At 48.4% G+C, this 15703-nt stretch overlaps 1 protein-coding gene across 1 annotated transcript in view; it reads left to right on the forward strand.

Moving 5' to 3' along the window:
- The window catches only part of LOC136388174 (kinesin-like protein KIF28P), an 80550-nt gene that overhangs the window by 62009 nt on the left and 2838 nt on the right, over window positions 1-15703 (forward strand). The window contains exons 13-22 of the mRNA XM_066360145.1: window positions 1253-1376; window positions 3116-3260; window positions 6364-6482; window positions 7081-7188; window positions 10662-10936; window positions 12368-12502; window positions 13467-13633; window positions 13875-13981; window positions 14220-14367; window positions 14604-14794. Coding sequence (XP_066216242.1) covers window positions 1253-1376; window positions 3116-3260; window positions 6364-6482; window positions 7081-7188; window positions 10662-10936; window positions 12368-12502; window positions 13467-13633; window positions 13875-13981; window positions 14220-14367; window positions 14604-14794 — 1519 coding nt within the window. The remainder of the gene's footprint in view (window positions 1-1252; window positions 1377-3115; window positions 3261-6363; window positions 6483-7080; window positions 7189-10661; window positions 10937-12367; window positions 12503-13466; window positions 13634-13874; window positions 13982-14219; window positions 14368-14603; window positions 14795-15703) is intronic.

Consider the following 15703-nt stretch of genomic DNA (forward strand, 5'->3'; position numbering starts at 1 on the left):
AGGGAGAGTCAGTTGCTACACTCTGCGTGGTAATTCTTCACAAATAGACAGAAAATCTGGCAGGAAAGGAAGAGAGCGAAAGGGACAGGCCCACGACAGGTTTCTCATGGCCACTGCCAAACGCAAAAGCTTCCTCCAGTCTCTTTCTGTGCTTGCCGCCCTGGCCAGTGGGTCCACACTTTGAGGCGACCACCTCCCCAAGGACACCCTCAGGATTCCCTAGGGGACCCCTGGGCAGCCCTATGGTGGGTTTTATAAGCTCAAAGCCGCCTTCCATCTCTGTGGCTTCTCTATTTGGGGGCTTCCACTCTAAGGTTCCCTCTCCTCCTTCCAGGACCACTGTGTCCTAGACTGCCCCCAGATTTCTAGCCAATAGGCTTGATCAGCTTTTTAAAGAGATAGGCCTTACTGACCATCCCCCACCCACCCCAGCCCTCCCAAACCCTCTTGGGCCAAAGCACCTGCCCTGAGGGTGGGGGGTCAGTTCTGGGTGAGGGGCAGCTGCCAGGCCCCTTCTCCTGACTCTGCCCGGTGTTCCCCTCCTCTCCCTTCCAGTCCACGTCTGAGAGGGCTTCTAGTTCAACACGCAGGCCTGTAGGCTGCCCAGTGTCTTTCCCACAGGACCCCTGGGCCCCACGCACACAGGGACTGTGGATGGACATGTATCTCAATATCCATAGCATTCCATGACATCTAACAAGCCCAGGAACATTCTAGAACAATTAGGAAGCTAGCCATTCAAGGCACACAGATGACATTCAGGAGCAGCCAAACTGACCCCTCTGAGATCCAGACCCAAACCTTGTAACATATAGAGTCTGGGTTTATATAACAAAGACTCAGAAACAGATCTAAACTTCCCCGTGACACATGAGGCTCATTATTAGTTACCTTCTCACACATCTCTTCTGAAACATCTTGGTATTCTTCTCCCCTCTACTCAGTCCCAGCAGCCTGTGAGCTTTTGACGGCTCTAGCTGTGACCCCCGCATCTGTCTCCTGGCACCTATCAGCACTCCATTGGTGTTGGTTCTATTATATAATATAACAATTGCTGGTTGTCTCCCGACTCCGTGTGCAGGGCCCCTTTGTACCCAGTCCTCCATTGCTGCCTCCAGGAGCCCCCAAATGCTTTGAGTCCCTCTTTAGCAGCTGGGGAGTCTCTTAAGTGTGCAAATGAGAAGGAACAACATAAACCATTTACTAAAATCATAATTTGTTTTTGGTCACTTAGACAAACTCGTTTTTTTAGAATTTCAGATAAACATGCTTCCTTCACAAATTTGGATGGTAAAGTGACAGTCACTCCATACAACAAATGCAATGTTGTCGTTAACGGGGTGCCAATCACGACCAAGACGAAGCTGCAGCATTTGGTAAACTGTCCTTCAGGGCCACAGGATTTCCTCAGTCGGACGTGCTGGAGTGGGGGCTGGGCAGGGCTGGGGGCTAAGCACCTCGTGTCCCTTTGCTACGGTGATATTAAACACGATAATGACATGGTCTCAGCTGTGGAGTTGGGAGATCTGATATTAATTCACTGTGTGTTCTGGGAAGTCACTTCACCTCTTTGCATCTCGCCTATAAGACAGCGAGGGATGCCTGACCAGGCGGCGGCGCAGTGGTTAGAGCGTCGGACTGGGATGCAGAGGACCCAGGTTCAAGACCCCAAGGTCGCTGGCTTGAGCGCAGGATCATCTGGTTTGAGCAAAAACTCACCAGCTTGAACCCAAGGTCGCTGGCTCCAGCAAGGGGTTACTTGGTCTGCTGAAGGCCCACAGTCAAGGCACATATGAGAAAGCAATCAATGAACAACTAAGGTGTCGCAACGCGCAATGAAAAACTAATGATTGCTTCCCGTCTCTCTCCATTCCTGTCTGTCTGTTGCTGTCTATCCCTCTCTCTGACTCACTCTCTGTCTCTGTAAAAAATAAATTAATTAAAAAAAAAGACAGTGAGGGATGAGCTAAGTGGTCACCAAGATCCCACCCAACTCTCACATTTGATGACATTTTAGATTTTTAATTTTTTTACAGAGACAGAAAGTCAGAGAGAGGGATAAGTAAGGACAGACAGATAGGAATGGAGAGAGATGAGAAGCATCAATCATCAGTTTTTCATTGCGACACCTTAGTTGTTCATTGATTGCTTTCTCATATGTGCCTTGACCGTGGGCCTTCAGCAGACCGAGTAACCCCTTGCTCAAGCCAGCGACCTTGGGTCCAAGTTGAGCTTTTTGCTCAAACCAGATGAGCCCGCACTCAAACCGGTGACCTCGAGGTCTCGAACCTGGGTCCTCCACATCCCAGTCCGACGCTCTATCCACTGCGCCACTGCCTGGTCAGGCACATTTTAGATTTTTTATAGGCCTGCCACTGAGTGGGACTGTGTAGCAACTTTAAACATTGTGTTCTCACCATCTCCCCCCCCACCCAGCACCGCAGGGGTTCCCCAGCTTCCCCACAGCCCAGCCCCCTTCTCAGTCCTTTCTCCACACTGGAGCCCCACAGCCTGTCAGATAAGTGATTAGGCCACGCCCTTCTGGAAATTCTCTGGTTACAGCCCTGTTAGGACACCCGCGGAGCTGCCCCTACCTCCCTGCCTCCTCTGGCCTCACTGCTTTGCAGGAGCTTCCCCTGGTCACTGTAGGTTGCTCAAAACATCCCCGGACCTGTTTGGCAGCAGCCTCTTAGCCTCCTCAAAACTTCTGCCTTGAAGCCTCACCTTGAAGTCTTCCACATTAGAAGAGGACTTCTCTAGTCCCCGGTGTGAATCAGGCCCCCTTACACTCTGCAGAACTGCCCCCCCCCCCTTGAAGCAGCTCTACAGGTCACTACATTGTTAGTCTATAACGTCCTGGAAAGGAGGGTTGGGTCTCTTTGGTCCACTGGTTCCTAGTGCCCGATGGAGAGTCAGTGCTCTGTGGAATAAAGAAAGAAATAAGCAAAAACATGCACACAATAGCAAGAGGCCACCCCTTCTTTCCTCCTTTATGGCTCTCTTCCCATGGTCCGGGCTGGTTGCACAGCCTTGGCCTTCCTAGAGAAGGCTGACCTCAGAGGGTGGGTCGTGTGACGTCAGCAACCTTCCGCTGAGCTGACCCTCTCTGCCCTAGGACCGCATTATTTTGGGATCCAACAGTGCCTACCTGTACATCGGGTTTCCTTCAGAGCGAGCCAGTGAGGACTGGAGCCGGTTTGACTATGACTTTTTCCAGCTGGAGAGAGCAGCTGCCCAGGGCATGAGCGTGGACAAGCTCGGTGAGCAGCCCTGGGCCCCACCTCTGGCATTTTCCAAGGGGTGATCTGAAAGCACCTGCTTTCACTGTGTGCTCTCCTGCTTTCTTTGGGAAAATAATCTTTCATTTTGTCAAACTACAAGGTTAAGAAACTTATTATTTCTATACAAAGAGAGAGTGAACACATGTCATAGATCTAATTCATTAAATTGTTTCTCTCATGAAAGAAGGTATAGATGATTCAAAGGAATAGAGAGGAGGATGGTGGTGTATTTTTGCCTACAGAGGGCAGAAGGTTGAAATGACATTGCTGAATCAGACAAGCTAATTAATGATCTTCAGGGCAATAATCTTCCACTGGACAAAGTCATTTTAATTTGCCAATCTTAGTAACTATACAATGTTACATTCCTTTGGTAAATCAGAGACTCCTGACACAAGGCTCTACTATGACATTGAAAGGACAGTCATTCGGCCTGACCTGTGGTGGCGCAGTGGATAAAGCATTGACGTGGAATGCTGAGGTCACCAGTTCAAAACCCTGGGCTTGCCTGGTCAAGGCACATATGGGAGTTGATGCTTCCTGCTCCTCCCCCCTTCTCTCTCTCTCTCTCTCTCTCTCTCTCTCTCTGTCTCTCTTCTCTAAAATGAATAAATAAATAAAAATAATTTAAAAACACTGAACTTGAAAAAAAAACGACTTAAAAGAAAGGACAATCATTCTTTTACTTCTCTGCTTGGGATCCTTTGTCTTGACATCTTCTCTCTGCCTTTGAAAACCTGTTCTTCTGAGAACCTCATGTGGCTGTCCGGCAGCCTGTCCTTGGTGCTCAGACATGTCCTGCCCTCGCTCTCTGGAGCCTCTTGCTGTGGTGGTGGAGCATCTGTGCATGATTCTTAATTTGGAAACAATTCTTGAAATGTACAGAAATATTTCAAAAGTAACTCCTAGAACTCTCATACACACTCACTCGAAATTTCAAATTTGTGTTCTAACATGTTGCTGTATTTGCTTCATTATGTGAGTGTGTAAGGATAAATGTATACACTGTATGTAATATTTTTCTGACCAATTTGAGAACAAGTCGCAGACATGATGCTTCTTTATCCCCAAATGCTTCGTTGTAGCTTTCTTAAGGAAAAGGACATTCTCTTACATAACTACAATACAATTATCAAAATCAGAAAAGCCACATTGATACAATTATCTAATCTATGGACTTTGCTCATGCTTAACTGTTTCAATAACATCCTTTCTAAAGATAAATTCAGGTCCAGAGTCCAGTCCAGGGCCACATGTTGCATTTAGTCGTGTCTCTTGGTCTCAATTCAGCAGAATTTATCTTTTATGCCTTTATCTTTCATGACCTTGACGTTTCTGAGGAGTTGAGCTCAGGGGTTTTATGTAATGGTCCATAGTAGAGTTAGGCTGAGGTTGTAGGTTTGGGGAAGGAATACTACAAAAATGATGCATGTCCTTCTCTGTGCCTCACTTCAGGGGGCAAATGGTGTCTGATTGTCCACTATTGGTGATGTCACCTTGGTGAAGGTGTTGTCTTCCGGGTTTCTCCATCTAAAGTTACTCTATTGTTCTAATTATTAAATATTTTGTGGGGAGGAACTTTGATATGTAGAAATCCTACTACTTTCGTCCACTAGTTTTATCATCCTTTGGTCATTCTCGCTTGGATTGTTTTTATGATTTTGTCAAATGGTGTATTTCTAGCTCTACCATTTCTCCTACCTTTTTGTGAAAAATCTTTACTGTAAGAAAGTTTTCTCTCCTATTTATTTGCTTATTCATGTCAATATGAACTCATAGAATCCTGATCTACTTGATGGGTTTAACCTGTTTCTTTCATAAATTATTTGAATGTGTAAATGGCCCCAGATCTGGCCAATGGGAGCCCTTCAAGGTGGGTTGTGCGTCTTTCTGACCTGTCCTCATAGCTTATTTTCTGGCACACACAGAAAAAATGTTCCAGTTTCATCTCATGGGCTCTCGTTCCCAGCTCTGGAGTCAGTTACTGCTCAAGGATCCAGATTCCTTTTAGTGGAGAACAGAATTTATAAATCAAAATCTGGTCCAAGGCATGCAACTGTTATAGAATATATCCGTGTGACATGTAGATAGCCTCCCCCACACACATATTTATAGCTTCACCTATATCTATAAAACTATGAGTTCATTCTGGTACCTCCAATTCCAATTCAATATTACAGGGTTAATTTTAGGTTTCCCTTCGTGAGGTAACCTCTAATGTAACACATTACATTTTTTGTCCATCTGTCCTCTGGTTTCCATCCCAGCTCCCCTTTTAAACGTTTGTCCCAGGAGAGTCTCCTCTCTCCTGCATCATCAAATGCTCTCTGTAGATCATCCTGTCACATGCAGACATGCTCCACTATGTCCCACCACAAAAACAAACCCCTACCTTGACCCACATCCCTCTCTAGCTGTTGTCACACTTCCTTTTGGTCATTTTTTATAGAAAACTAATAAGCTGTCTCCATTTTCTCATTCTCCTGGGCACGCCTGAACCTGCTCCAGCCTGCTTTCTGTTCCGACTGTTCCTTAACCCTGTGCCCTCCGTGGTCCAGATCTCGGAGCCCTTGTCTGCATGCATCGTACTATGGTCTCAGCTACATTCTGCACCACAGCAGGATGCACCACCTTTGTGCAAAACAGTCCCTCCCCCTACACCAGAGCTTTTTTCTCAGAACTTTTACAAAATAAACTGGTTTGAAACTCACCTCCTTGCTCATTTGCTATTGAAGTTTCTGCCCCAAACCAAATCAAATTGTGTGGCACCAAGCCTGGATACTCTGTCTCTTCATTTATTTGTTCTCAGCGTTGGCAGCACACCTGCTTTCCATCCCAGGGCGAGGAGGCTGAACAAGCCCAGACCCTGGACTAAAAGTGCTCAGCACCTACTGAAGACTGTGGGCTCTCAGCAAAGCAGCTTTTTAATCACATGGTTGTAACTTTAAAATGTAGACATTTGATGAACAACCAAATGAATGAATGAATGAATGAATGAAGCAATGAGCATATCTGTTTGTGCCTAGCCAAACAGCATCCAGAACAAGAGACTGACTCTGACTTGCATCCTGACCTTCCCCAGGGGCCAGGCATGGCGGCAACGGGAGGGCAGACCCCAGTGTCCTGGCTGTGTTTCAGGACTACATTAAGCTCATGCCGCTGGTGGCAGAGGCGAACCAGATGAGTGAGGAGCTAAGGAAGGTGAGCGCTGGGAAATGGCGTCAGGCCCCAAGAACAAGGGCCTCGGAGAACGGGTTCAGCTCCTCACTCCCATGGCCCCCAACGGCCTCATGGTATAGAGGGAGACACGGAGGCCCCAGATCCCACAGTGAGCTAGTGACAGAATTTAGGCCAACATCCAGGCCTTCCCTGTCCCAGCCCCTGGTGACCTTTCTTCCCCTCTAGCTGACCACAGCCACTACAGTCACCAGGACGCAGACTGACATGTGCTCGCCACAGCCGCCCCATCCCGCACAGAGGAGCCTCAGCACAGGCATCCTGATGGCTCCTATACCACAGAGGGACCGGGGCTGGGGTCGGGTTAGCTCCCTGCTGACCCAGGATCCCAATCATAAGGAGACTTGCAAGAGACTGAGTCACTTTGGTGAGGACTGCAAGTGTCAGTTCCAGAATAGTGAGGAGTTCTGGTGCTTGGTTATAGCTCTGGGTGGGAATTTCAGGAAACAAGAGCTGGATCATCTTCTTCTGGAAAGCCTGAGTGTGGAGAGACTGAACAGTGGCCAAGGTGCCGCTGCCTGATAAATGTAGGACTATTAGTAAGACGTGTTTCTCTTACCAGGGACTTAAAATGGAACTGAAAGTGAAGAATTTAGCATCATCAGATTCCAGGGGCTATGACCTACAAAAAGAGGTCATGGTGAAGGTGACCAACCAAAGGACTCACGAGGTGAGGCCCCCTCGGGGGCGGGCGTGAGCCCCCACAGGGGTTTCTGAGGGCTTCCCTAGGGACAAGGTTAGAGTTAAGCAGCTACAGCCTGTGGAGACCCGGCTAAGGGGCAAGATGTGTTCTGAGTGTGAGCTGGGAGTCTGGGCACAGACTATGGGGAGCGGAGACCCTGCATGTGTTTCCCCTGCTGGGCCCCTCTCTCCCACACGGCACTGAGTTCTGGGATCTTTCCTAACCACCAGTAACGAGCCCTGTTTGTTTTTCAGCATAACTCAAAGGCATTAGTTCTAGCAGTGAGCATGAAAGTTTATCTAACTGATAAAAGTGTCCATGTGCATGTGATTGTGTATGTACGTGCACGTGTGTGTATATGTGAGAGATATGCCATTCAGAAGCAATTGGGAGATCCACACTTTCCTGAAGAATCCAGGAAAGCCTGTCTCTCAACTCTGCTGGTAGACCGTTCCCATTCCTCCCTAGACCTCAAGACCTGTGTCCTCTCCCTCTAACAGGAAAGAGCAGGCTCATCCTTCGGTGTTCCTTATGTGTCATGCTTTGGATTAGCCACCTAGCTGAATGCTCACTCCTTAGCCCAGCTGCAGAGGATGTGCCCCTAATTCTCAGGTGACCTGTGGGAGAGGTACTCCTTTCCAAACCCTCGGCACACACACGACCCTCCTTAGCAACAAGCCCCTGGAGGGGCTCACCTGGGCTGGGGACGTTTTAGTCTCTGGATGATTTGCTGGGTTTAACTTTTCTGCCCCTTGCCCTAATGTTGACAAAATTTTCTAGATAGGCCCTGGCCGGTTGGCTCAGGTAGAGCGTCGGCCTGGCGTGCGGGGGACCTGGGTTCGATTCCCGGCCAGGGCACATAGGAGAAGCGCCCATTTGCTTCTCCACCCCTCCCCCTCTCCTTCCTCTCTGTCTCTCTCTTCCCCTCCCGCAGCCAAGGCTGCACTGGAGCAAAGATGGCCCGGGCGCTGGGGATGGCTCCTTGGCCTCTGCCCCAGGCGCTAGAGTGGCTCTGGTTGCGGCAGAGCGACCCCCCGGAGGGGCAGAGCATCGCCCCCTGGTGGGCAGAGCGTCGCCCCTGGTGGGCGTGCCGGGTGGATCCCGGTCAGGCGCATGCGGGAGTCTGTCTGACTGTCTCTCCCCGTTTCCAGCTTCAGAAAAATACAAAAAAAAAAAAAAATTTCTAGATAAAGATCAATTTTAAAAAACTTTTTAAAATTGTGAAATATGACACAAAGAAGCCTGTAAATGTGTATGTTCACATTATATAGTGAATACGTGCATTTGTCATCTGTTCAAGGGGTGTCACATCGTGTCTGCCACCTTGGAGCCTAACCAGCCCCCAGGCCTTGAGCAGCAGGGAACGGCCTGAGTCAGGGCCACTGCCGAGTCTCAACTTCTGAGCCCCAACTTCTGAGATGGTTTCCTTTCCTTCCTCCTCCCTTCCTTTGATCAGCTCTGCCTAGGAGGAAGGAAAGGGACGTAGTCTCAGTCCACTCAGGCTTCTATAGCAAAATACCAAAGATGGAAAGGCTTCAACGACAGACATTTCTCACAGTTCTGGGGACTGGGAAGTCCAAGATCAAGGTACCAGCTGGCCTGGTGTCTGCTGAGAACCCTCTTCTTAGTTCATAAGGTGACCGTCCTCACATGGTGGACAGGCAGGGAAGTGATTTGAGGTCTATTTTATAAGGGCACTAATCCCACTCACAGGGCTCCACCCTCATGACCTAACCACCTCCCATAGGCCCCACTTCCTAAAACCATCACACTGGGGGTTATGTGTTGACATACATTCACTTGTGGGGACACAGGCGTTCAGTCTGTAGCAGCATGTGTGATGCTGGCTCACCTCACAGTGGGTCCAGGTGCAGACACAAGTGGCACTTCTAGTGGTAAACCTTGCAAATGTTCACCCACAGACCATGTGCACCGGGGATGCCACCACAGCTCCTGGGAGGAGATGGCATCAGCCACAAGGCAGTTTGTGTGACTCTTGGTCACACATTACAGACACGTTCAGGAGCAAGCCAGGGCCATGTGAAGGCTGGGAGGGTTTTCTACACTGGGAAGGCTGCCAGCTTGAGGCTACTTTCCAGCAGTACCTTCCCAGAGGCTGTTGGCTCAGGTGAAAGCATTTCCAGCCAGGGAGTCCATGTGCCAGGCCTGCGGGCCCTCCTGCAAGGGTGTCCCTGCCCGTCCAGTCCTGCCGAGCCTCGCTGACCTGTTGAGGATAATATCAGTTTTACCTGCCGCAGGGCCTGTGGTCTGATGCCGCGAGTCATGATGCAGTGGACTGATTCCCTTATCTGATTCCCATGAACTTAGTACTTTACTCTTTGAAAACCCACACCAGCCAGAAGCCCCTTGAACTTTGCTTCCTGTAACACATGCCACTGCCATTCAGACTCTGCAACGCCCCTGGAGAGGAACACTACGTTCTCCACTTGACTGGAGGCAAACGGAGAAAGAGGGAAGTCTTTTTAGTATCTGCAGGAAGTCCATTTTATGAAGATATGTAACACTTGAAAGAATGACTTATGTTAGTTTTTTGTTGTTTTTCAAGTTGCTCAGAGAAGGAATTGCTGGTTTTACATGGTCACCACTTCTGATGTAACATTTATGGTCAAGAAATTTTGTCTAACTGGAATCCCTTATCCTGAGGCTAATACACTCATCCTCTCTCTCAGTAGCCAGTGTTGATAGAGGCCCCGTCCCTCACCTAGGAGGGACAGACAGTGGCAGGCTGCTGTCCTGGACTTTCTGCTCACACATACTGTTCTGCAGGTTAGAGTCCCAACACACATCTTACTGGGTCAAAAGTGAGGTGCTGGCTGGGCTACTCTGTTTTCGGGAGGCCCGAGGAAGAATCCATTTCTTTGTCTTTTCAAGCGCCTAGAGGCTGCCAACCTTCCTTGGCTCGCCGCCCTGTCCTCCACCTTCTAGGTCAACTGACAGCATCTCTCTGACCTGATTCTGCCACGTGGCTTTTCCTCTGACCCTCTATCCTGCCTCTCTCATCCACATTTAAGCCCCTGTGATTACACAGGACCGACCTGGATCATGCAAGCTAATTCCCCTATTTTAAGGTCAGTTATAAGCAAACTGAATGAATCCCTCTTGGTTCTGGAGACTGAGACACGGTCAGCTTTCAAGACCATTGGTCTATATACCACAGGCACCAAACCTTCCTTTCTCTTGGGAGAGTCCCACCTCCTTCATCATCTCCTCTAAGTCAAGTCCTGGGCTGCAGCAACTCAAGCAGTGCTAAATAATAGGTCAGAACTGCATATGGTGCACTTTAAGGACCTCACCCAAGCTGAGTTTGATAACATGGTTATGTGATCTTGGCTACCAAGATCCCAGCCCATCAGAAGAGGCATGCTAGGAAAAATCGTAGAAATGAACTGTTAGAGCAACAGATGAAATCAAATACTGGTGGTTTACCTCTGTGTTTTCAGGTGTGGGTTTGGTCAAAAGCCAAGTTCATCAACAGGAAATTCCTGATGGAGGAATTGTACCAGCACCTTCTAGACGGAGAAGACAGCCACATAGCCCAGGAAGACGACCCTTTCTGGGATCCTGTCGAGGTCGTCCACTTAGGCTCAGCGCATATCTGGCTCCAGTCACTGGCCTACTGCATGCAGTTTGAGGAGCAGGTGGAGTTCCTGAACTGCGACGGGCTGGCGGAGGCTGTGCTGCACATCCATGTGACCCCCTGCTCCCCAGCAGGACGGTGGGTCTCTCCTCCCCCACCGTGCTAGTTCCGGATTGGTCACACGGAGTAAACTCAGAGTGAGCCTGAGTGCTCCTGGGTGTGGGGGGTCACCTTGGTACCCCAGAAAGGTCATTAATGACTTGACCTCATCAAATCTGATATTTGTCATGGCAGCCAATCAGCTGACATGGAATATTTAAAATCCATGCCTAGCAGTATTCAAGCAGCTCAGCACTGCCCTGGGGGACCAAAGGGACAGGGAGGACATCCTGCAGAGTCAGGAGAAGCTCGGGGTGAGAACCAAAGACCTGGGCTGGCGCCCCCTAACGGGCACTCAGAGTACAGCAGCCAGGGTGGCACCTATGAGGTCTGGTGTCTACCACACAGTGATCTCTCTCCCACACTGAACTCCCCACTCACTGGTGAGCCCCAAGAGCCAAAAGCAGAAAGCTCACTCCTTCTCCATCCTTGGCACAGGCGCAGTAATTTTTCTGTTCCTTTTCTCAAGGTGGGGGGTTGGGGGATCTTTTGTTTCCTTGTCTGGCATCCCTCTGTCCTGTTATCCACCCTTTCTGTGAGTACAGGCTTTGTTTGAATTCTTCTCCACTACCTTTCACACTCCCCATTTCCTCTCTTTAGGCCAGAGGCAATTTAGGCAGTTTTTATAAAAGTGAAAGTCCCACAGCAATTCAAAGCAGAGGGTGGTGTGTATCTGGCCTAGGAGCCAGGGTCCTCACACTTCCAGTGCAATATTTGTGTGAAGAGGACACAGGCTCAAGAGGGAGTATGAGAACCGCAAGGTCCCAGGACTCAGAGACCTAGCCGGCCATCGAGTCACCATGTTTACAGGGACTCGAAACTACTTTCTGGTCACTTGACTACCTCAGGCTTCTAGGCTTCCTAGTGGTTCTATTTCCTATCACGAATCAAAAAGGTGGAATTCTAGTTTATAGGTGTCTGTCTTTTGGAGCTTGGTTGACGTAGGAGAGGTCCCCTGTTGGGAAGCTGTCCAAACTGCTTTTTGAGCTTGTCGGCCTGGGGGCGGGGGGGGGTGACACTGAAGAACTCAGCAAGGAAAACGGGGTCTTGAGAGGCCGTCTCTGGGCCATCAAGCTGGCTCCCCTTAGGTGGCAGCCTCTCTGTCCCAGTGGGAACCTCACTAGGTCTCCCCTGCCAGTTTAACACCCACACCTGGGTGTGTACTATATGCAGCTGTCACAGAGTCCTGCCTCCTCCTTGGGAAGGTCCACATCTTACCCGAGTGCCAACATTGAGTGGGCTCCCATTAAGTGTCTCTTGAACAAATGAATTCTTGGTAATTTTACCTGTTCTTCCTTCAGTGAACATGGCCATCCCTTAAGGAGCCTATATATTTCCCTTTGACATCACCACCCCGACTTGCTCGGGCCAGGCTAACCTGTGAGCAATGTTCCCTTCTTCTGTTTCTAGAGCATGTGGTGAGGAGGATGTGGTTATTGACCCCTTGGAGCTGTTGGGCAAGAGGATGGATTTCCAGATCCGCATTGAGCGGTGCCTTGGTGCCAAGTGGCTGAAGGAAGATGCGGAACGGGGCATTCAGATGGGGTACCAGCCACCCTCAGGGCTGTGGGGCACAAACAGCCCACTCTCTGGGCCGCAGGGGAGGGAGTCTTTCCTCAGTTTTTAAAAATGAGTTTACCGTGAAATTTTCTTAAGTTTCTCTGCTTGCTCAACCCCAAAATGACTATATCCCTGTCTGTTTAATAAAGAGAAAAGCCACGTGTCCCTCCAGGTCGATGACTGTAATCACTGTGTACTAATCCTTCTAAGTAACTGAAGAGGGTGGAGTCAGAAATTTTAATTATCAGGAAAATATCCAGTAAAATTATATTATCTAAGTAGAATGGTAGTTTTTGTTTTTTACTTGGAAACAAAAGGCTGTGTTACAATGTGTCAGAATTACCACATCTGCTTACACTAATTAGGCTAAAAGGATATTATTAAAAGATAAAGCAAGAAAAATTAAGGGAGACTTTGAAGAACAAAAACCACCCACCCACCTCAAATAGAAAATGAATTTCAATTCTGGATTACCTAAAGTAGAAAGTATTTATCGCCTGACCAGGTAGTGGCACAGTGAATAAAGCGTCACACTGGGACACAGAGAACCCAGGTTCGAAACCCCAAGGTCACTGGCTTGAGAGCGGGCTCACTAGCTTGAATGAGGGGTCACTTGCTCTGCTGTAGCCCCCTGATCAAGGCACATATGAGAAAGCAATCAATGAACAACTAAGGTGCTGCAACGAAGAATTGATGCTTCTCATCTCTCTTCCTTCCTGTCTGTCTATCCCTCTCTCCATCACACACACACAAAAAGTATCAGAAAATCCTTTTTTCATCCACGTGGTGATGACATTCGTGCTGAATGGCTGAGTGCTGGAGGCGGTGATTGTGAGGCGCAGTGGAGACCATCCCTTGTCACTAAGCAGTGCAGGCTACAAGTCCTGGGCTCATCTGGTCCTTTTCTTTATACACGTGTCCCTCCCGGTTTTATGTGTTCTTTTCTCAGGTACAGAATCTATGACCTTCCACACCCTTTATATACCAAGCCTGTATGGAAAATTGCGAATCCCCAAATTGAAGAGTCTGTCCAATTTACGGCCCTAAATGCATCTCAGGAGTTTCTAAATTATTTACAGACAAATGCTCTCATTGTTGACTTATGGGGTCTTCAAGGTACGAAGTTTACTTGTTCTGCATGAGGCATTCTCCGTCAGACATCATATCAATATAGCCAAGGCCACAGAGGAGGTGGAGGAGGGAGGTAGCTAGGGTTTTGACAGCAGTAGCTGAGAGCCATCTTCGCCTGGGTCCCTGGACTCTAGTCCACAGGTGATGATGTAGTTTAACATCTCACTCTCTGGGGCTGGACAACCCAGATGTTTCCTTCCTTGATGGTATCTCCCCCACACTGCAGAGGGCTGTGCTGGACTGATCTGCTCTCAGCTGGGTCTCGTGGTCACAGCTGAAGGCCACATCATGGTGGACACCAAGAAAATTTCTACTCTGGTGGATGGAGGCCAGGTGTGTACATTTCTGTGACATTAAAATGGATGTCACAGATGACTAGGAAATCTCATTAGACAGGTGCTGGGGGATCATCAATGTTCCTTCTCCTTAACAAACGCTCTTGATTACTCCTGTGTACCCTGAGTGAGCCACCTCCCCCATCTTGTTTTCATATGGCAGTAAACACTGCCAGACTCAAAGGACATGCAAATGACCCAGTAAGAGGCTAATGTGACCTGTTTTTTTTTTGAAGACGCCATCAAACCAGATATCAGAACTTCACCTGAAGCTGCTCAAGTTAGAACAGGAGACAGAGCTGCTCAGGAACATCAACAGAGCCCTCCGAGAGGAAAACATGTTTCTCAAAGACTCACTTGACAAAACTGGTTCTTGCCAGCAAGGTAAGAGGCTGTCAAGACGTGCTGTTCAGCTTCTCTGTAAATGCCCACGTTTCAATGTGCATTTGTCTAAGAAATGAGCTTGTAGATCAGTGCCTCCAAATCTTGTTTCATAGAAAAAGCAGCCCAAATCAGTGCCTGATAAACGCTGACGCCGTGGAATGCCACCATGATTCATAAATATATGAATACCTGGATCAATACACACATGAGTAACTGCTGGCTTTTCTTTGCTCCAGCACACAAGCCTCCAAATACCCAGACGGGAACTGGGATGACCACGCGGCTGCCACCAGCTCGAGAGGGGAAGCAGACAAGCACTCCGCAAGCCAGCTATGACAGAGAACTGGCCACAGCTCTGAAGGTGTTCTACCAGAGCATGAACATGGCGAGAAGACAGTTCCTCAAAGTGAGGCACTACAAGCCTCCTGTACGTAACCAGAATCCTGGGAGCCATATAATTCATCGTATTAAGATAGTATAGGAAAGTAGCCTGACCAAGTGGTGGCACAGTGGGTAGAGCATCAGCCTGGGAGGCTGAGGACCCAGGTTCAAAACCCCAAGGTCACCAACTTAAGCATGGACTCATCTGGCTTGAGTGTGGGGTTGCTGGCTTGAGCATGGGATCATAGACACGACCCCATGGTCACAGGCTTGAAGCCCAAGGTTGCTGACTTGAGCCCAAGGTTGCTGGCTTGAGCAAGGGGTGACTCACTGTGCTGTAGCCCCTGGTCAAGGTACATATGAAAAATCAATCAATGAATAAGCAATCAATGAACAAGTAAGATGCCGCAACGAAGAATTGATCTTCTCATTTCTTTCCCTTCCTGTCTGTCTTGTTCATATCTTTCCCTCTCTCTGACTCTGTCTCTGTCACAAGAAAAAAACATACTATAGGAAAGTACAATTGGGCTCCTGAAACTGGTATAATTGTGTTAACTAGTGGCACCCTAATAAAGTCAATTAAAAAATAAGTTATAGGAGAAAAATCATGATTCGTTCAATAGATGCAGAAAAATCACGTGATAAAATCTGGTGTCCTGTCATAATAAAAACTCTAAGCAAACTAGGAATAAAATGAACATTTGTAATCTGATGAAGGCAATCTTAAACAGGCGCTCAGCAAGTATGCATAACAGCAACTCACAGAGGGCTCTCCCTGCACACCGGGAACAGTCAGGGATGCCAACTCTCTCTGAGGCTGCTGGATACTACTTTAGGTGTTAGCCAGGGCAGCAAGGCAGGAAATACAAGGTATAAAGATTGGAAAGGAAAAAAAATAGCGCACATTTATATGATACTAATTAAGTGCTTGCAGTTACTGACTCAATTCTCACAA

This window comes from Saccopteryx leptura, chromosome 1 (assembly GCF_036850995.1).
Source record: "Saccopteryx leptura isolate mSacLep1 chromosome 1, mSacLep1_pri_phased_curated, whole genome shotgun sequence".
Taxonomy (NCBI): Eukaryota; Metazoa; Chordata; class Mammalia; order Chiroptera; family Emballonuridae; genus Saccopteryx; species Saccopteryx leptura.